The sequence below is a fragment of the Giraffa tippelskirchi genome, chromosome 3 (assembly GCF_054371585.1).
Source record: "Giraffa tippelskirchi isolate mGirTip1 chromosome 3, T2T-mGirTip1v1.2.pri, whole genome shotgun sequence".
Lineage (NCBI taxonomy): Eukaryota > Metazoa > Chordata > Mammalia > Artiodactyla > Giraffidae > Giraffa > Giraffa tippelskirchi.
Genome location: NC_137277.1, coordinates 56,459,708 through 56,481,291, shown reverse-complemented (window position 1 = coordinate 56,481,291; position 21,584 = coordinate 56,459,708). Strand labels below are relative to the sequence as shown.

General features: G+C 39.2%; 1 protein-coding gene across 2 annotated transcripts in view; it reads left to right on the top strand.

The window, feature by feature from the left end:
* Positions 1-21,584, top strand: part of LOC145542579 (phosphatidylcholine transfer protein-like) — a 130,739-nt gene that overhangs the window by 79,081 nt on the left and 30,074 nt on the right. Inside the window, exons 1-2 of one of the 2 annotated variants that reach the window (XM_081581647.1) lie at positions 15,088-15,277; positions 19,595-19,754. In XM_081581647.1, coding sequence (XP_081437773.1) covers positions 15,213-15,277; positions 19,595-19,754 — 225 coding nt within the window. In that variant the 5' untranslated portion in view covers positions 15,088-15,212. Of the gene's footprint in view, positions 1-15,087; positions 15,278-19,594; positions 19,755-21,584 lie in introns of those variants that run through there. The other variant, XM_081581648.1, reaches the window with a different exon arrangement.

Sequence of the window (21,584 nt, the reverse complement as noted above, 5' to 3'; positions counted from 1 at the left end):
CAACCTATGATTCACAGCTTTCCCTAAGTCAGATTCCCCAGACATGGCATCCTGTTCTGACAGCCCCTTCAACTTTACAACAGGTACACCATAAGCTCAACAATTCAGACATCTATTAATTCCTTAGAATATGGGTATTCTCTCATGAGCTGGCACACAACTCTGCCTGTTAACAGGCAATAACACTAAAATGCACTAAAGACCATGTAATTCATTCCCAACATGCCATTATTCTTTCCAAAACATTTGCTAAGTGAACATTTGTAGAACATTTGCTGTATGTTGCCTTTATTTCCAAGGATTGGGGTAAAGATCATATGCACCCAATAGTTGAGAGATAATTGGACACTTTACAGTTTCAATCTCAGGTGAACTCCTCTGCCTGAGTAAATTTTCTGGTTAGAATTTCCTTTTAATAGAATGTGAAAGCTTTAAGAAAAAATGGAGCTTACAGATCACAGTATGGTCTGTTAGATAAATGACCAGGAGTACTATTTCTTAAAACCACATTTTATAAACAAAGTTATCAGAAAGCCCAGAAAAAAAAAATACCCAGTGGTTCAGCATTCATGCTTAAATGAAGATAACACATGTGCCTCAAGCCCAAGATGTGCCAGGGCTTGGAGGGAAATTGAGGAGGAGTAATACCAAGAGCCTTTCAGGGGCTATTAGGCACTGTCATCCTAGGTCTGACCTCCAAGCCTTCTCTTTGAGGAGAAAGCGAAATGAGACTGACTGGATTAAGGCTTAGCTCTCAGAGCTGTGACAAAGGATCCAGAAATACTCTCTCATGCAGCTGGCTTCTTTTCACTGAGATGGCACTGAGTCATAAATAAAACAATCATTTTGTTTAATGATTTAAGACAAGAGTGGCTTGTGCTTTTCAACCTAAAGGTGGTCTCTGGCAATGACTCTGGATCCCTGGATCTTGAGAAGTATCTAAGAAGGTTAGGGTGCTCTTGCCTTGAAGTGAGGCCTTTGGTTTCTTCCTTTGCGTCATCATTTTTCCTAAGGTCTGCCTCATGGTGACCTGGTGACTGTGAATAGTGTTTTGTAGAATGAAAAGGTGGTTTTACTGTTTTAAGTTCAGATTTCACAAACTTGAGCCCCTTGCATTAGACACAGACTCTTCACAATTAAAGGAAACATGAAACTGTCCTAATCATTTCTCTCTTTGGGTAAGGAGGTGGTTTATGAGCACTAAGAGCTCATCCTAAAGATCAAATCAGTCATTTAAAAAGCACTGGGCTAGGAATTTCTTGAGCCCAGGATGACAGAATAGAACTAACCATGGAAAAAAACCTTCAAGATACTCATGTTTTGTTGGTGGTTTGTTGTGAGGGAAAGGGGGAGAACATGAATGTGGTATTATGATGTAAGTGGTGTGGTGTATGATGAAGCACAGCATGGTGTAGGTTGGAAAGACTTCCCAGGAGAAGTGATTTCTTTATTGGGTCTTGAAGTAGGAATAGGAATTGTCCAGGCATCTACAAGTTAGCAGTTGAGGAGAAGAGACAGGCAGAGATATAAACCTATGAAAAGGCACAGGAGTAGAGATAGATTGATTGGGTCTGGCTTGTCTTGAGTGGTAGATATATGTTTTTCAGAAAATGGGGCTGAACAAGTCAGCAAAAGCCAGAGAAATAGAAGCCTTGCATTGAAATGAGACATAGTTTTTTGCTAGCTCTTTCTCACTCTTCCAACATGCAAATGATGCCCTGAGTTTTATCTTAGCAATTACTACTGAATATATGGCCCTCTCTTTTGCTCTAAATGGACAAAACTGTACTCCAATTTTGGCTCTGCCACTTACTGTGTAGTCTCAGACAAATTAGCCACATGGAGCCTTTGTTTTGTCTTTTGAAAAATAGGACCAAACTAGGAACAAAATCATGAGACTACTGTGAGTGTTATCTGTATCAAACAAGCACAATGACGGGCATTAAAATGTTTTCATAAAATATTTGTGGAGTCATACTGGTACACGAGTGAAAAGCAAACTTTGCCATCTGGAAAATAGCTTTAGCTGCTCAGACAACAGTAGCTGCCAAAGCAGTCCAGGAGACCTGGGAAGAGACAGAAAGGGGATCTGAACCCTGAAGGAGAGTGACAGGAAGCCAGGGGCCTCAGAGCCAGGAGACAGTGAGCCAGAAGAGCAGATCAAAGTGGAGGGATGCAGCTTGTGTCAGAACAACAAGGGCATCACTGGTCAGGAGTGCAGACAGGAGGGAGAGGTGGCAGATGCTGCTCACAGGGCACTTCAGGGAATGGATGCACAGCAGCTCATAGCTTCCTCTTTCCTGTTGTAGTCCTGGTGTCCTACCAGACTTTGGAAAGAAATCAAAAAAGGGAATATAAAGAGAGGTAGAGAAAAGGGAAAACAGAACAGCTGTGTTTTTGTATAGTAACAATATCATTTTTTCATGATAAATACTCTCAGTGGGAAGGAACTTAACCTGTGAAAGTCCATCCATGAACAACCAGCAGCTAATCTTACTCTTAATGATGAAGGATTTTTTTCCCCTTAAGATTGGAAGCAAGAAAAGGTTGTCTGCTCTTCCCATTTCTATTAAAAATTGCACTAGAGGATGTGACCAGGGCAATTAGTCAAGAAAAAGAAAGAAAAGACATTTAGATAGGAAAGGAAGACATAAAACTATCTATATTTGCAGATGACTTGTAATTAGAAAAAAGCTTGAAAGAAGAAAATGGTTGAAAGATTCACAGTTTCTGATTTAAAAGCTTAATACAAATCAATAATAATCAGAACAGTGTTGTATTAGCATGAGGATAAACAAAGATCAATGGATGAAAATTAAGAGTCAAAAGTAAACCTTCTCAGTGAAGATCAGTTGATTTTCTAAGTGAAGTGAAAGTTGCTCAGTCATGTCTAACTCTTTGGGAGCCCATGGACTATACAGTCCATGGAATTCTGTAGGCCAGAATACTGGATATGGTAGCCTTTCCCTTCTCCATAGGATCTTCCAGCCCAGGTCTCCCGTATCCAGGCAGACTCTTTACCAGCCGAGCCACAATCTTTTTTTTTTTTTTTTTTTAATAAATTTATTTATTTTAGTTGAGGGCTAATTACTTTACAATATTGTAATAGTTTTTGCCATACATTGACATGAATCAGCCATGAGTTTACATGTGTTCCCCTTCCTGGACCCCCCACCGACCTCCCTCCCCATCCCATCCCTCTGGGTCATCCCATTGCCCCGGCCCTGAGCATTTGTCTCATGCATCGAACATGGAATGGTGTTGTATTTCACATATGACAATATACATGTTTCTTTTTTTTTTTTTTCTTTCTTTTTTTTTTTTCCTTTATTTATTTTTTTTTTTAATAAATTTATTTATTTTAGTTGGGGGCTAATTACTTTACAATATTGTAATAGTTTTTGCCATACATTGACATGAATCAGCCATGGGTTTACATGTGTTCCCCTTCCCGGACCCCCCACCCACCTCCCTCCCCATCCCATCCTTCTGGATCATCCCATTGCCCCGACCCTGAGCCCTTGTCACATGCATCGAACATGGAATGGTGCTCTGTTTCACATACGACAATACACATGTCTCAATGCCATTCTCCCAGAACGTCCCACCCTCACCTTCTCCCTCAGAGTCCATAAAAATTGTTCCATGCATCTGTGTCTCTTATTCTGTCTCGCATATAGGGTTATCGTTACCATCTTTCAAATTCCATATATATGCATTAGTATACTGTACTGTTGTTTTTCTTTCTGGCTTACTTCACTCTGTATAATGGGCTCCAGTTTCATCCATCTCAGTAGAACCGATTCAAATGTATTTTTTTTAATGGCTGAGTAATATTCCATTGTGTATATGTACCACAGCTTCCTTATCCATTCATCTGCTGATGGACATCTAGGTTGCTTCCATGTCCTGGCTATTGTAAACAGTGCTGCGATGAACATTGGGGTACACGCGTCTCTTTCAATTCTGGTTTCCTCGGTGTATATGCCCAGCAGTGGGATTGCTGGGTCATATGGCAGTTCTATTCCCAGTTTTTTAAGGAATCTCCACACTGTTCTCCATAGTGGCTGTACTAGTTTGCATTCCCACCAACAGTGTAAGAGGGTTCCCTTTTCTCCACACCCTCTCCAGCATTTATTGCTTGTAGACTTTTGGATAGCAGCCATTCTGACTGGTGTGAAATGATACCTCATTGTGGTTTTGATTTGCATTTCTCTAATAATGAGTGATGTTGAGCATCTTTTCATGTGTTTGTTAGCCATCTGTATGTCTTCTTTGGAGAAATGTCTGTTTAGTTCTTTGGCCCATTTTTTGATTGGGTCGTTTATTTTTCGGGAATTCAGCTGCAGAAGTTGCTTGTATATTTTTGAGATTAATTGTTTGTCTGTTGCTTCATTTGCTATTATTTTCTCCCATTCTGAAGGCTGTCTTTTCACCTTGTTTATAGTTTCCTTTGTTGTGCAAAAGCTTTTAATTTTAATTAGGTCCCATTTGTTTATTTTTGCTTTTATTTCCAATATTCTGGGAGGTGGGTCATGGAGGATCCTGCTGTGATTTATGTCGGAGAGTGTTTTGCCTATGTTTTCCTCTAGGAGTTTTATTGTTTCTGGTCTTACGTTTAGATCTTTAATCCATTTTGAGTTTATTTTTGTGTACGGTGTTAGGAAGTGTTCTAGTTTCATTCTTTTACAAGTGGTTGACCAGTTTTCCCAGCACCACTTGTTAAAGAGATTGTCTTTTCTCCATTGTATATTCTTGCCTCCTTTGTCGAAGATAAGGTGTCCATATGTGCGTGGGTTTATCTCTGGGCTTTCTATTTTGTTCCATTGATCTATATTTCTATCTTTGTGCCAATACCATACTGTCTTGATGACTGTGGCTTTGTAGTAGAGCCTGAAGTCAGGCAGGTTGATTCCTCCAGTTCCATTCTTCTTCCTCAAGATTGCTTTGGCTATTCGAGGTTTCTTATATTTCCATACAAATTGTGAGATGATTTGTTCTAGTTCTGTGAAAAATACCATTGGTAGCTTGATAGGGATTGCATTGAATCTGTAGATTGCTTTGGGTAGAATACTCATTTTCACTATATTAATTCTTCCAATCCATGAACACGGTATATTTCTCCATCTGTTTGTGTCCTCTTTGATTTCTTTCATCAGTGTTTTATAGTTTTCTATATATAAGTCTTTTGTTTCTTTAGGTAGATATATTCCTAAGTATTTTATTCTTTTTGATGCAATGGTGAATGGTATTGTTTCCTTAATTTCTCTTTCTGTTTTCTCATTATTGGAGTATAGGAATGCAAGGGATTTCTGTGTGTTAATTTTATATCCTGCAACTTTACTATATTCATTGATCAACTCTAGTAATTTTCTAGTAGAGTCTTTAGGGTTTTCTATGTAGAGGATCATGTCATCTGCAAACAGTGAGAGTTTTACTTCTTCTTTTCCTATCTGTATTCCTTTTATTTCTTTTTCAGCTCTGATTGCTGTGGCCAAAACTTCCAAAACTATGTTGAATAGTAGTGGTGAAAGTGGGCATCCTTGCCTTGTTCCTGACTTTAGGGGAAATGCTTTCAATTTTTCACCATTGAGGATAATGTTTGCTGTGGGTTTGTCATATATAGCTTTTATTATGTTGAGATATGTTCCTTCTATTCCTGCTTTCTGGAGGGTTTTAATCATAAATGGATGCTGAATTTTGTCAAAGGCTTTTTCTGCATCTATTGAGATAACCATATGGTTTTTTTCTTTCAATTTGTTAATGTGGTGTATTACATTGATTGATTTGCGGATGTTAAAAAAACCTTGCATTCCTGGGATAAAGCCCACTTGGTCATGATGTATGATCTTTTTAATATGATGTTGGATTCTGTTTGCTAGAATTTTATTAAGGATTTTTGCATCTATGTTCATCAGTGATATTGGCCTGTAGTTTTCCTTTTTTGTGACATCTTTGTCTGGTTTTGGAATTAGGGTGATGGTGGCGTCATAGAATGAGTTTGGAAGTTTACCATCTTCTGCAATTTTCTGGAAGAGTTTGAGTAGGATAGGTGTTAGCTCTTCTCTAAATTTTTGGTAGAATTCCGCTGTGAAGCCGTCTGGTCCTGGGCTTTTGTTTGCTGGAAGATTTCTGATTACAGTTTCGATTTCCGTGCTTGTGATGGGTCTGTTAAGATCTTCTATTTCTTCCTGGTTCAGTTTTGGAAAGTTATACTTTTCTAAGAATTTGTCCATTTCTTCCAAGTTGTCCATTTTATTGGCATATAGCTGTTGGTAGTAGTCTCTTATGATCCTTTGTATTTCTGTGGAGTCTGTTGTGATCTCTCCATTTTCATTTCTAATTTTGTTGATCTGATTCTTCTCCCTTTGTTTCTTGATGAGTCTGGCTAATGGCTTATCCATTTTGTTTATCTTCTCGAAAAACCAGCTTTTAGTTTTGTTGATTTTTGCTATGGTCTCTTTTGTTTCTTTTGCATTTATTTCTGCCCTAATTTTTAAGATTTCTTTCCTTCTACTGACCCTGGGGTTTTTCATTTCTTCCTTCTCTAGTTGCTTTAGGTGTAGAGTTAGTTGATTTATTTGATTTTTTTCTTGTTTCTTGAGGTACGCCTGTATTGCTATGAACCTTCCCCTTAGTATTGCTTTTACAGTGTCCCATAGGTTTTGGGTTGTTGTGTTTTCATTTTCATTCGTTTCAATGCATAATTTTATTTCTTTCTTGATTTCTTCTGTGATTTGTTGGTTATTCAGAAGCGTGTTGTTTAGCCTCCATATGTTGGAACTTTTAATAGTTTTTTTCCTGTAATTGAGGTCTAATCTTACTGCATTGTGGTCAGAGAAGATGGCTGGGATGATTTCAATTTTTTTGAATTTACCAAGGCTAGATTTATGGCCCAGGATGTGATCTATCCTGGAGAAAGTTCCATGTGCACTTGAGAAAAAGGTAAAATTGATTGTTTTGGGGTGGAAACTCCTGTAAATATCAATTAAATCTAATTTGTCTATTGTTTCATTTAAAGTTTGTGTTTCCTTGTTAATTTTCTGTTTAGTTGATCTATCCATATGCGTGAGTGGAGTATTAAAGTCTCCCACTATTATTGTGTTATTGTTAATTTCCCCTTTCATACTTGTTAGTATTTGCCTTATATATTGTGGTGCTCCTATGTTGGGTGCATATATATTTATGATTGTTACGTCTTCTTCTTGAATTGATCCTTTGATCTTTATGTAGTGTCCTTCTTTGTCCCTTTTCACATCCTTTATTTTAAAGTCTATTTTATCTGAAATGAGTATTGCGACTCCTGCTTTCTTTTGGTCTCCGTTTGCATGGAATATGTTTTTCCATCCTTTCACTTTCAGCCTGTGTGTGTCCCTAGTTTTGAGGTGGGTCTCTTGTAGACAGCATATATAGGGGTCTTGTTTTTGTATCCATTCAGCAACCCTTTGTCTTTTGGTTGGGGCATTCAACCCATTTACATTTAAGGTAATTATTGATAAGTATGATCCCGTTGCCATTTACTTTGTTGTTTTGAGTTCGTGTTGAAACATCCTTTCTGTGTTTCCTGTTTAGAGAAGATCCTTTAGCATTTGCTGGAGAGCTGGTTTGGTGGTGCTGAATTCCCTCAGCTCTTGCTTGTCTGTAAAGCTTTTGAATTCTCCTTCATATCTGAATGAGATCCTTGCTGGGTACAGTAATCTGGGTTGTAGATTATTCTCTTTCATTACTTTAAGTATGTCCTGCCATTCCCTTCTAGCCTGAAGGGTTTCTATTGAAAGATCAGCTGTTATCCTTATGGGGATCCCCTTGTGTGTTATTTGTTGTTTTCCCCTTGCTGCTTTTAATATTTGTTCTTTGTGTTTGATCTTTGTTAATTTGATTAATATGTGTCTTGGGGTGTTTCGCCTTGGGTTTATCCTGTTTGGAACTCTCTGGGTTTCTTGGACTTCTGTGACTATTTCTTTCCTCAATTTAGGGAAATTCTCAACTATTATCTCCTCGAGTATTTTTTCATGGCCTTTCCTTTTATCTTCTTCTTCTGGGACTCCTATGATTCGAATGTTGGGGCGTTTCATATTGTCCCAGAGGTCCCGGAGGTTTTCCTCATTTCTTTTGATTCTTTTTTCTTTTTTCCTCTCTGCTTCGTTTATTTCCATCATTCTATCTTCTACCTCACTTATCCTATCTTCTGCCTCCGTTATTCTACTGTTGGTTCCCTCCAGAGTGTCTTTTATCTCCTTTATTTCATTATTCATTCTATATTGATTCCTTTTTATTTCTTCTAAGTCCTTGATAAACATTTCTTGCATCTTCTCAATCTTTGTCTCCAGGCTATTTATCTGTAACTCCATTTTGCTTTCAAGATTTTGGATCATTTTTATTATCCTTATTCTAAATTCTTTTTCAGATAGATTCCCTATCTCCTCCTCTTTTGTTTGGCTTTGTGGGCATTTCTCATTTTCCTTTACTTGCTGAGTATTTCTCTGCCTTTTCATCTTGTTTAGATTGCTGTGTTAGGCGTGGCCCTTCTGTATTCTGGTAGTATGAAGTTCCTCTTTGTTGTGGAGGTTCCTCACTGCGGTTGGGGTTGGACAGGTGGCTTGTCAAGGTTTCCTGGTTGGGGGAGCTTGTGTCGGTGTTCTGGTGGGTGGAGCTGGATTTCTGCTCTCTAGAGTGTAATGGAGTGACCAGTATTAATTTTTGAGATGTCTATGGATTTGGTGTGCCTCTGGGCAGCCTGTATATTGATGCTCAGGTCTATGTTCCTGCGTTGCTGGAGAATTTGCGTGGTTATGTCTTGCTCTGGAACTTATTGTCTCTTGGGTGGAGCTTGGTTTCAGTGAATTTATGGAGGCTATTGGATGGTCTCTTATTAATTAATGTTTCCCCTGGCTTTCAGTCTTATTCTTGCAGTAGCCTCAAGACTTCTCCTTCCATACAGCCTCAATAATAAAACTTTTAGGTTAATGGTGAAAAGATTCTCCACAGTGAGGGATACCCAGAAAGGTTCACTGAGTTACATGGAGAGATGAGGTGGGGGGGGGTGGGTTGAGGTGACCAGGAGGGGAAGAGGGGAATTCAAATGTGGAGAGAGCAATCTAGCCAGTAAGCACTTCCCTCTGTGCTTTCCACAGTTTGGAACACTCAGAGTGATTCACAGAGATACATAGAGAGGGGGGAGGAAGGTAACAGAGGTGAGCATGAGTAGCAAGGGAGGAATTAAGAGGGGAGAGAGAGATCTGGGCAGTATCCTGTTCCTGAAGTGTTCTCCGGTACCCAGAACACCCTCAGAGATTCACAGAATTGGGTTGAGAAGAGAAGGAGGAGGGTGGGAGATAGAGGTTCCCTGGGGGAGAAGAAAGAGCATCAATAGGGGGAGAGAGTGATCAGGCCAGTGATCACACTCCTGAGTAAAAATGGTTCCTAAAGATTGGGTTCTTAAATGTACAAAGTTGATATCAAATATGTAAAACAAAGATTAAAAATCTAGAGTAGAGGTTAGACTCTTATAAAACTTACAATCTAAAAAAAAAAAAAAAAGGAAACAGTGTAAAAAGAAAAAAAACAGTAAAACAGTAAAAAAAAGAAACAGTAAAAAAATGTAGAACAGGAAAAAAACATTAAAAAAAAGAAAACACAAAAGGTATAAGATATATGAATATACATGTTTCAATGCTACTCTCCCAGAACGTCCCACCCTCACCTTCTCCCTCAGAGTCCCTAAGATTGTTCTATGCATCTGTGTCTCTTATTCTGTCTCGCATATAGGGTTATCGTTACCATCTTTCAAATTCCATATATATGCATTAGTATACTGTATTGGTGTTTTTCTTTCTGGCTTACTTCACTCTGTATAATGGGCTCCAGTTTCATCCATCTCAGTAGAACCGATTCAAATGTATTTTTTTAAATGGCTGAGTAATATTCCATTGTGTATATGTACCACAGCTTCCTTATCCATTCGTCTGCTGATGGACATCTAGGTTGCTTCCATGTCCTGGCTATTGTAAACAGTGCTGCGATGAACATTGGGGTACACGCGTCTCTTTCAATTCTGGTTTCTTCGGTGTGTATGCCCAGCAGTGGGATTGCTGGGTCATATGGCAGTTCTATTCCCAGTTTTTTAAGGAATCTCCACACTGTTCTCCATAGTGGCTGTACTAGTTTGCATTCCCACCAACAGTGTAAGAGGGTTCCCTTTTCTCCACACCCTCTCCAGCATTTATTGCTTGTAGTCTTTTGGATAGCAGCCATTCTGACTGGTGTGAAATGATACCTCATTGTGGTTTTGATTTGCATTTCTCTAATAATGAGTGATGTTGAGCATCTTTTCATGTGTTTGTTAGCCATCTGTATGTTTTCTTTGGAGAAATGTCTGTTTAGTTCTTTGGCCCATTTTTTAATTGGGTCGTTTATTTTTCTGGAATTCAGCTGTAGAAGTTGCTTGTATATTTTTGAGATTAATTGTTTGTCTGTTGCTTCGTTTGCTATTATTTTCTCCCATTCTGAAGGCTGTCTTTCCACCTTGCTTATAGTTTCCTTTGTTGTGCAAAAGCTTTTAATTAGGTCCCATTTGTTTATTTTTGCTTTTATTTCCAATATTCTGGGAGGTGGGTCATGGAGGATCCTGCTGTGATTTATGTCGGAGAGTGTTTTGCCTATGTTTTCCTCTAAGAGTTTTATAGTTTCTGGTCTTACGTTTAGATCTTTAATCCATTTTGAGTTTATTTTTGTGTACGGTGTTAGGAAGTGTTCTAGTTTCATTCTTTTACAAGTGGTTGACCAGTTTTCCCAGCACCACTTGTTAAAGAGATTGTCTTTTCTCCATTGTGTATTCTTGCCTCCTTTGTCGAAGATAAGGTGTCCATAGGTGCGTGGGTTTATCTCTGGGCTTTCTATTTTGTTCCATTGATCTATATTTCTATCTTTGTGCCAGTACCATACTGTCTTGATGACTGTGTGAGCCACAATCTAAAGGGAGTGGCAAAAGATCCAAGGAAGAAAAAAGATCTAACTTTTTGAACAAATAATGCTAGGACAGCTGGTTAAACACATACAAAAAATGAACTTGGACTCTTACCTCATAACATATACAAAAATTATCTCAAAATAGATCAAATTCCTAAATATTAGAACTAGAACTATAAAAAAAAGCTTAGAAGAAAACTTGGGGGAAAATCTTCATGACACTGGATTTCACAACGATTTCTTAGATATGACAGTAAAAGCAGAAGGAACAAAAGAAAAAAATAGGTAAGTTGAATTTCATCAAAACTGATAAATTTTCTCCTTCAAAATATATCATAAAATGAAAACAATCTAAAGAATGAGAGAAAATGTTTTTATATTACCTATATTTAGATGAAGTACTAATATAGGATGAGCCTTGAGAATATCATATCAAGGGGAAGAAGTCAGCCACAAAGCACCATATAATGCATCATTCCATTTATATGAAATGTCCAGAGTAGGCAAATCCACAGAGACAAAGTGTAGGCTAGTGGTCACCCAGGATTGGGAGTTAACAGATATAAAGTTTCTTTTGGGGAGATAAGATGCCCTAAAATTGAATGTGGTAATGATTGCAAAACTCTGTGAATATACCCAAAGTCATTGAAGTGTAAACTTTAAGTGCATTAATTGTATAGTATATGAATGATATTTCAATAATGCTGCTATTAAAAAAAAAACAATAATGACACACATTAACTGACTGCTATGCTAATGTCAGGCACTGTGGTAAGCTCTAAATTCTAACCCTAGGGTCAGGAGGGTTTTATTGTATTTATTTAGAACGAAAAACCATCTAATTTCAGAGACAATGATCTTGCCCATGGTCACAAAACCAGTAAGTACCATAATAGTCAAGAGTTAGGATTGACCCATTTTTGTCTCACTTTGAGTGTTAGGGTCTTATTAAAAGGTCATAGCTTGGATCTTGTGAGTCTTCTTGTGCTCCAAGTCCTATGTTTACAATATAACTAACCACCAAACAGCAGGAGTTAGTGAAAAGTCTGCTCCCAACTTTCTCAGCAGGGTAGTGTGGTGAGGTGTTGGGTACCAGGTGCTGCTGGATATGAGGTGGAGAGGACTCTGTCCCCCTGTTAGCTCTGTTCTCTGGCTTTCTAAGGACATTTGTTCTAGAGATACCCTCAACTACCCCCTCAGATGTGTCACAACTGTAATTCTAGAAGTGAGACTGTTGACCCTCCCTCTTTGGCATCTGGTTTTATAGATTCATTCTTCTGTGTGAAACTGATTCCTGTTACTTTTACCATTGTCCACTTCCTATTTCCAAAAAATAAAACATGAGAAGGAAGGTGTTAGGCTCATGAAGACAAATATGTCATATAATTTTACCAAGGAAAACTTGAATGAGTTTTGTAGATATAACTATGAAGCATATGGATTCAATGTTCTTTTGGGGCTCAGCAATTAAAAAGAAAATAAGAACCCAAAACAATTATGCTTAGGATCTTTTCAAATCCCGTGTTGGAAATCTTGGAAAACATTCCAGGATATTTGCCTGAGCTTGGAAAAATCAATACCTTGACTTGGTTCTTCCAAACAAAGTTGATTGTGAATAGCTTAAAATGATTCAAATACAAAAGAAGCCACAGGCATGATCACTTTTTTGTGGGAGGTGGTACAATGGTACCCACCATCAATGGAAATTTCTTTGCAGGTATTAAATAAAAACATGGTTACAATAAGAGTTTATTAGAGAGTGAAAATCAATTTAAGTAACAGAATGCAAACTCTAAAGGGAAGAAATGTATTCTTCCATTACACTACCTGTGATAAAGAGCAGAGGCTGGAAAGGAAATTGTCTTCCAGTGACTGTCTTCTTTGTTTCTCTGCATTGTAAAATATTCCCAGGAATTTTTGTGGCCTCATTTCATCCTGTGGTTTTTCCACTGGGTTCTTAGGAATCAGAGCAGAACATACTGCAGTGCTCAGGATCAGAGAGCCATCCCCTAGTTGTCAGTAAACCCAAACCCTTCTTGATAGAGTGGGTAGGTAACAGGAGGGCAAGAATAAGCCAGGGGAGAAGTTGAGTCCTTGTTTGAAACACTGAAATTGTTTGAGGCTGTTCATAAGTAGATATAATGATTTCAAAATGGTTTCTCTCATTATTTCACAATATTTACTGACTGTTAGCTACATTCGATGCATTAGGAAAAACAAAACAAAACAAAAGAGTTCAGTGGATCAGTCATGTCTGATCCATTGCAGCTCCATGAACTGCAGCCCGTCAGGCTTCCCTGTCCATCACCAACGCCCAGAGCTTGCTCAAACTCATGTCAATAGAGTTGGTGATGCCATCCAACCATCTCATCATCCATTGTCCCCTTCTCCTCATGCCTTCAATCTTTCTCAGCATCAGGCTCTTTTCCAAGGAGTCAGTTCTTCACATAAGGTGGCCAAAGTATTGGAGTTTCAGCTTCAACATCAGTCCTTCCAATGAATATTCAGGACTGATTTCTTTTAGGATTTACTGGTTGGATCTCCTTACAGTCCAAAGGACTCTCAAGAGTCTTCTCCAACATCAAAGTTCAAAAGCATCAATTCTTCAGCACTCAACTTTCTTTATAGTCCAACTCTCACATCCATACATATCTTTGATCAGATGGACATTTGTCAAAAAAGTAATGCCTCTGCTTCTTAATATGCTGTTTAGGTTGGGCATAGCTTTTCTTCCAAGGAGCAAGTATCTTTTAATTTCATGGCTACAGTCACCATCTACTGTGATTTTGGAGCCCAAGAAAATAAAGTCTCTCATATGTCCATTGTTTTCCCAACTATTTGCCATGAAGTGATGGGACAGGATGCCATGACTTTTGTTTTCTGAATGTTGAGTTTTACCAACTTTTACACTCTCCTCTTTCACTTTCATCAAGAGGCTCTTTAGTTCTTCACTTTCTGCCATAAGGGTGGTGTCATCTGCATATCTGAGGTTATTGATATTTCTCCTGGCAATCTTGATTCCAGCATGTGCTTCACCCAGCCTGGCATTTCACATGATGTACTCTGCATATAAGTTAAATTAGCAGGGTGACAATATATAGCCTTGAAGTACTCCTTTCCCAAGTTGGAACCAGTCTGTTTTTCCATGTCTGGTCCTAAATTTTGCTTCTTGACCTGCATACATATTTCTCAGGAGGCAGGTAAGGTGGTCTGGTATTCCCATCTCTTGAAGAATTTTCCACAATTTGTTGTGATCCACACAGTCAAAGGCTTTGATGTAATCAATAAAACAGAAATAGATTTTTTTTTTAATTCTCTTGCTTTTTCTATGATCCAAAAGACATTGGCAAGTTGATCTCTGGTTCCTCTGCCTTTTCTAAAACCAGCTTGAACATCTGGAAGTTCACGGTTCATGTACTGTTGAGGCCTGGCTGGGAGAACTTTGAGCATTACTTTGAGAATGTGTGAGATGGGTGCAATTGTGGGGCAGTTTGAACATTCTTTGGCATGCCCTTCTTAGGCATTGAAATGAAAACTGACCTTTTCTAGTCCTGTGGCCACTGCTGAGTTTTCCAAATTTGCTGGTATATTGAGTGCAGCACTTTCACAGCATCATCGTTTAGGATTTGAAATAGCTCAACTGGAATTTCATCACTTCCACTAGCTTTGTTCATAATGATGCTTCCTATGGCCCACTTGACATTCCAGGATGTCTGGCTTTAGGTGAGTGATCACACCATCGTGATTATCTGAGTGATGAAGACCTTTTTTGTATAGTTCTTCTGTGTACTCTTGCCACCTCTTCTTAATAACTTCTGCTTCTGTTAGGTCCATACTATTCCTGTCCTTTATTGTGCCCATATTTCCATAAGATGTTCCCTTGGTATCTCTAATTTTCTTGAAGAGATCTCTAGTCTTTCCCATTGTATTGTTCCCCTCTATTTCTTTGCATTGGTCACTGAGGATGGCTTTCTTATCTCTCCTTGCTATTCTTTGAAGATCTGCATCAAATGGATATATCTTTCGTTTTCTCATTTGACTTTAGCTTCTCTTCTTTTCTCACCTATTTGTAAGTCTTTTTCAGACAACCATTTTGCCTTTTTGCATTTCTTTTTCTAGGGCAAGGTCTTGATCACTGGCAAGTGATTAACTGGCAAGATGGCAGAGTAGAAGGACGTGTGCTCATCTTCTCCTGTGAGAACTCCAAAATTACAACTCGATGCTGAACAACCATCAACAGGAGAATGTTGGATCTCACCAAAAGAAGATACCCCATTTCCAAAGGCAAAGGAGAAACCCCAGCAAGATGGTAGGAGTGGTGAAATTGCATTTAGAATCAAATCCTATACCTTCCAGAAATGCTCGGAGGGCTAAAACAAAACCTTGTTTGCACCAGGACCCAGAGACGCCACAGAGACTGAGCCAGACCTGTGTTTGAGCCTCCTGTGGAGGCACACGTCATCAGTGGCCTGATGCAGGGGCAAGGGCTCTGTGTGCAGCAGACCTGGGTCACATAGCTTGTGGCATAAGCCCTCTTGGAAGAGTTCACCATTAACCCCACCACAGAGCCACAAAGCAGATGACCCACAAACTGCAGAACAACTATACCAAAGAAATTCTTGCACTGTTAAGAAAGTTCTAGGACCCACAACAGATTTCCCAACCTGGAGATCTGGCAAAGAGTCTGAGAACCCCCAGAGAATTTGACTTTGAAGGCCAATGGGATTTGATTACAGAACTTACACAAGACTGGGGAAACAGACTCTTGGAGAGCACAAACAAAACCTTGTGCACACCAGGACCCAGGAGAAAGGAGCAGTGACCCCACAAGAGACTTACCAGACTTGCCTGTGAGTGTCCAAGAGTCTCTGGCAGAGGTGTGGGTCGGGATGGCTTGCTTCAGGGTCGGGGGCACTGAGTGCTGGTCTCAGGTCAAACAACAGAGAGGGAACACAGCTCCACCCATCAACAGAAAATTGGATTAAAGATTTACTGAGCATGCCTCCGTCCATTAGAACAAGACCCAGTTTCACCCACAGTCAGTCTCTCCCACCAGGAAGCTTCCATAAGCCTCTTATCCTTATTCATCAGAGGACAGACAGTATGAAAATCACAATCAAAGAAAACTAATCAAACTGATCACATGGACCACAGCCTTTTCTAACTCAATGAAACTATGAGCCATGCTGTGTAGGTCCACTCAAGACAGACAAGTAATGGTAGAGAGTTCTGAAAAAAAAATGGTCCACTGGAGAATGGAATGGCAAACCACTTCAGTATTCTTGCCTTGAGAACCCCGCGAAAAGTATGCGAAGGCAAAAATATATGATACTGAAAGATGAACTCTCCAGTTTCGTAGGTGCCCAATATGCTACTGGAGAAGAGTGGAGAAATAACTCCAGAAAGAATGAAGCGATAGAGCCAAAGTGGAAATAATGCCCAGTTGTGGATGTGACTGGTGATGGAAGTAAAGTTCGATGCTGTAAAGAACAATATTGCATAGGAACCTGGGATGTTAGGTCCATGAATCAATGTAAATTGGAAGTGGTCAAACAGGAGATGGCAAGAGTGAACATTGACATTTTAGGAATCAGTGAACTAAAATAGACTGGAATGGGTGAATTTAACTTGGATGACCAGTATATCTACTACTGTGGTCAAGAATCCCTTAGAAGAAATAGAGTAGTCCTCTCTCATAGTCAACAAGAGTCTGAAATGCAATTCGGGTCCAGTATCAAAAATGACAAAATGATCTGTGTTCATTTACAAGGCAAATCATTCAATATCGCAGTAATCCAAGTCTATGCCCCAACCGGTAATGCTGAAGAAGCTGAAATTGAATGGTTCTATGAAGACCTACGAGACCTTCTAGAACTAATACCCAAAAAAGATGTGCTTTTCGTCATAGGGGACTGGAATGCAAAAGTAGGAAATCAAGAGATACGTGGAGTAACAGGCAAATTTGGCCTTGGAGTACAAAATGAAGCAGGGCAAAGGTTAACAGAGTTTTGTCAATAGAACGTCCTGGTCATGGCAAACTCCCTCTTCCAACAAGAGAAGACTCTACACATGTACATCACCAGATGGCCAATACTGAAATCAGATTATATTCTTTGCGGCTGAAGATGGAGAGGCTCTATAGAGTCAGCAAAAACAAGATCGGGAGCTGACTGTAGCTCCAATTATGAGCTGCTTATTGGAAAATGCAGTCTTAAATTGAAGAAAGTAGGAAAAAGAACTAGACCATTCAGATATGACCTAAATGAAATCCCTTACGATACAGTGGAAGTGAGAAATAGATTCAAGGGGTTAGATCTGATAGACAGAGTGTCTGAAGAACTATGGATGGAGGTTTGTGACAGTGTACAGGAGGCAGTGATCAAGACTATCTACAAGAAAAAGAAATGCATTAGAAAGACTACAGTAAATAAAACAGACAAAATCCCTTGCCCTACTGAGGTTCACATTCCAATGGTTAAAATATATATATATATATATATATCATTACCATTTAGGAGATATTAAATTGTTGTTGTTTAGTCACTAAGTCATGTCCAGCTCTTTTGTGACCCCATGGACTGATGCCCACCAGGCTCCTCTGTCCATGGGATTTCCCAGGCAAGAGTACTGGAGTGGGTTTCCATTTCATTCTCTAGGGGGCCTTCCCAACCCAGGGATTGAACCTGCATTTCCTGCTTTTGCAGGTAAATTCATTACCACTAAACCACTTGGGAAACCCATAATATTAAATAGATAGTTTTTAAAAGAAAGTTGATGAGTTGGTCACAGAGGATTAGAATTTATTTTCATCTCCTATATGCAGCTGTAAACCCCTGCTAGACTTTTTGCCCTAGTACTACAAATATTTATTCTATTTTGCTGATAAATTTTAACACTGACCTCCATTGAATAAAATACATTTTCTTTACCATTAATATAGCATCTTATTCACAAAGCTGAATTTTTGAGCGAAAAAGCAGGTGGATGCATCCTTTAAAAATTTTTCCCCAAAATAACTAAAAAATGGAGATTGGGAAATGCACTGAGAAAGCAAAATTTGAACGTAAAGATATTAAAGAGAATCTTATGAAAAAAGTAACCATCAGCTTTGCATTTTGATTTAAGGTGACAGGATGGGTCCCAGTCTCCCTTCCTTCCATTTCTGCATATCTATGTCATACAATTCTTTGTGTCAGGAAATGTTGTTTTTAGTGGATTCCAGTCTAGGCAATAATCAACAGAGCTTCTGTATGGTACCTGTGGTGAACATGTTAACAGGTACAACTTTTTCAGTGCTGCATTAGCCCAGCCTTGCTTTCACTGCTTCTGAGCCTCCAGCTGGTCACAGCTGCTTTTGCTGATGTTCCCTAACTAGAGGCTGAGCTCCTTTCCCTGTTCTTGATGGAGATGAATAATGCAACAATACTCCTCCTCCAGGTTTGTATTGTTATTTGAGGTCGTAGATTCAAGGATCCTGGATAACTGAAGAGCTCCCATACTGCTTGTCACTAATCAGATCTGAGATGTACTGGCAGGATTGGTTACCAGGAGGGATTGGGTACATCTGGGTTGCAGTTCACTTCTGCTTTCTTCCCCTGCATTCACCAAGTCCACAATTTAGAGCTGCAGCCTTGATGTCCTCTCCTTTATCTAATCTGTTTACCCCTCTAGTTTACTAGTTCAGATTCTAGTTTTGGTGATCTAATTACTCATCTGGATATTCTTGCTTTGAAAAAGACCTTGGAGACTGTGTCCATCTGGGTTGTTAGATTGGTCAGTTTCCACCAGTCTAATTCTTGTTCCACTGACTGGGTGCAATTTGTTGGAAAAGCCTCTTCAAAAAGTGAGGATGAAGATACAGGTACAGTCCCAGTGACACTGAGCATAATCTGACTTCTAACACCTTTGGAACTGTCCCTTGTATCGCCTCAGTATTCATGTTCAAGCTAACTCCTGCTCCCTTGCCAGTTCACCTGATAATACTGTAGGCATCAGTAAAAAGAGCCTAAGGCCCAAATCTCAAGCAAGAATAATTTATATAACTGGAGCCACCTCATGGTAGTGAGGGATACTTTTGATGTTAGCATATATTAACTGTTAGACATTCCCCCTGGTCACAGAAATAGACAGATCTGGGTTTTACATTTATCCCAGTTTCCTGAAGAAGGTCAAGGCTTTGGAAGCAGGAGTGGCCTTCTCTGGTGCTAATTTAAGACCCCTTTAGCCTTCTTTTAGGAACTTCCTGGAATCCACAGCTCTAGATTTTTGGGGGCACCAAGAATGTGGGGTGGATTTCATATCATCATCAGTCCCTTTTAATGTTTCCAGCTTTTTCTTTTATCCCTATTTTAAGGATCCTTGAAAAAAAACAAAACACAACAACAATAACTTTTGGTGTACAAATGAATTTGAGCATGGGAGGAAGGAATCTTGGAGAAAAGTGAAAGTGAAATTAAAAAGAGAACCAGATGGCTCTTATCAGGAAAGTGGGATAAATTGCCACCAAATACATTGATAAGTCCTGCCTTCTACTCTATCTCTTTTTGGATTCCTGCCAATCACCCTGGGCCACACTCTTGCCCTGATCTTTAACACATACTAAGCCTGTGTGTGGCCTCCCTTGCAGGCAGAAGCACTGTGGCTGTGGAAGAATGGCCTCTGCCAGCAGGTTCTCTGAAGAGGAGTTCCAGGAGGCCTGTGCAGAACTCCAGCATCTCCGGGTATCAGGCTGGGAGCTGTCAGTGGTCACCTCAGTCGTTAAGGTCTACCAGCGGCCACTGAACAAGGTAAGGTAGCAGCACGCAGGGGACCCTGGGAGGCTGAAGCCTGTCCGGACCCCAGGAGTCTTCCAGAACCAGGAGGAACAAGTGCTCCTGGGGCGGTGCCTCCGGCTAACTTTGCCACTTGTGGAAGCAGGAGATGAAGAGGTAAACTGAAATTATTCTCAGGTCTGAGGTCTACCCAACAGGGAAATGGGTTTGCTAGAAGTTACTGATAGTGTTATAATGTGGGTCTGCCTGATTATTAGCCCCATGCACTTGCTTGAAAAGGACATGGAGTCCCCCTCCTTGGTTGATGCCAGTGGTATTTGTGTGGCAGGGAGTATCTTAGGTTTGAATATAGGTAAAGAAGAGACTGGACTTTTCAGAGAGTGGGTGATCAGGGTAATGTATGTGAAGAAATCCAAAGAGCTCCTAACTAGCTTCTTGGCCTTAAGCCGCCCTCTTCCCCTTCCATCTTACACATTACAGCTCAGTCAAGCACTTGAAAGAGAGACTATCAATTCCCTCCTGTGGCACTGTTGATTGCCAAATTAATAATAGTTGTCTTAGGGTCCGGGCATTGTTTAAATGTTTTGCAGTCATTACCTATTCAGTCTTCATATCAGCCCTAATGTAAGGTTCTAGGATTGCAGACAATTGGTTAAGAAACCACAGTGAGCTGTGACTATGATTTAAATGATGCTATAACAAAGTTATTATTATATGTTTGGAAAAGATTTAAGTATAGAAGCACTTGAGAGAGTTTACAATGTAACAAATAGATTATATTTTAAAATAAAACAGATTTAAAATAAAACAGATTTTACTAGACACAAATAATTCTGAATCTTAGACAAATTGCTACTTTGGATAGATTTTAATTTTCTCTTTTCCTATATAATCACAGAATTTTAAATTTAGAAATTCTCTTCAAAATCATTCTGTCCTATACTGTCACATTTTCCTTTCAATTATTTTTTTAAAATTTCTTTTCCTTTTCTCAGTTTCCCTGTTCTTACCTTCTTTTTTTTTGCCCAGGTAACAATTGTAGTAACTTATCTTTACATGGTGCTTTAATATACAATATGTTTGTATTTAATTTATTTAATATTAAGATGCTTCTACATAATAGTTTTCATTTATCCCTCTCAAGAATTAGAAGATAGTTACAGGCTTATTTTCTTATTTTACGGATAGCATAAGACCCAGAGTTGTTAGGTGAGCCATACAAGACCTCATAACTAGTAACCAGATATGAACCAGTCGACTTTGATGAACTCAGTACCAAAATATGCAGCTTGCTTCAATTCAGAAGTAACTTCTCTTTCCCAAAACTAAGCAAAACTAGTGCAAAGTCACTGTGTGCTATTCCATGTGCTACTTCAGGAAGAACATGGGTTTTGGAGGCAGATAGTCTTGGATTAAAATCTCTGCTCCTCCCCACTCTCGTTCACTTATTTAGGAGATATTCATCAAATGCCTACCATGTGGTACTACTTTGTAGGCACTGCAGATATGCAGGGAATGGGAATTTGGAGCTGCTGGTTCAATAAATGAGCTTCTTGAACAATAAACCATATTCACTGATGATAATAAACTCATAGTATATAATGAAATGGCAGCTGAAAATCTCTACAAAGAAAGTAAAGTGGGATGATGGAATACAGAGATGTTATGGTGGAGGGTATCCAGGGGTGATGTGATGTACTTCAGATAAATAGAATATGGAAAGTCTCTCTTCCAGAAGCAACAATCAAGTGGAAATAGAAGTAAAATGAGAGATTGTGTCTTGAAAATATCTAGAGGAGAAATGGACCAGAGAGTGTTTCTCAAAGCTCAAGCACATTAAAATTG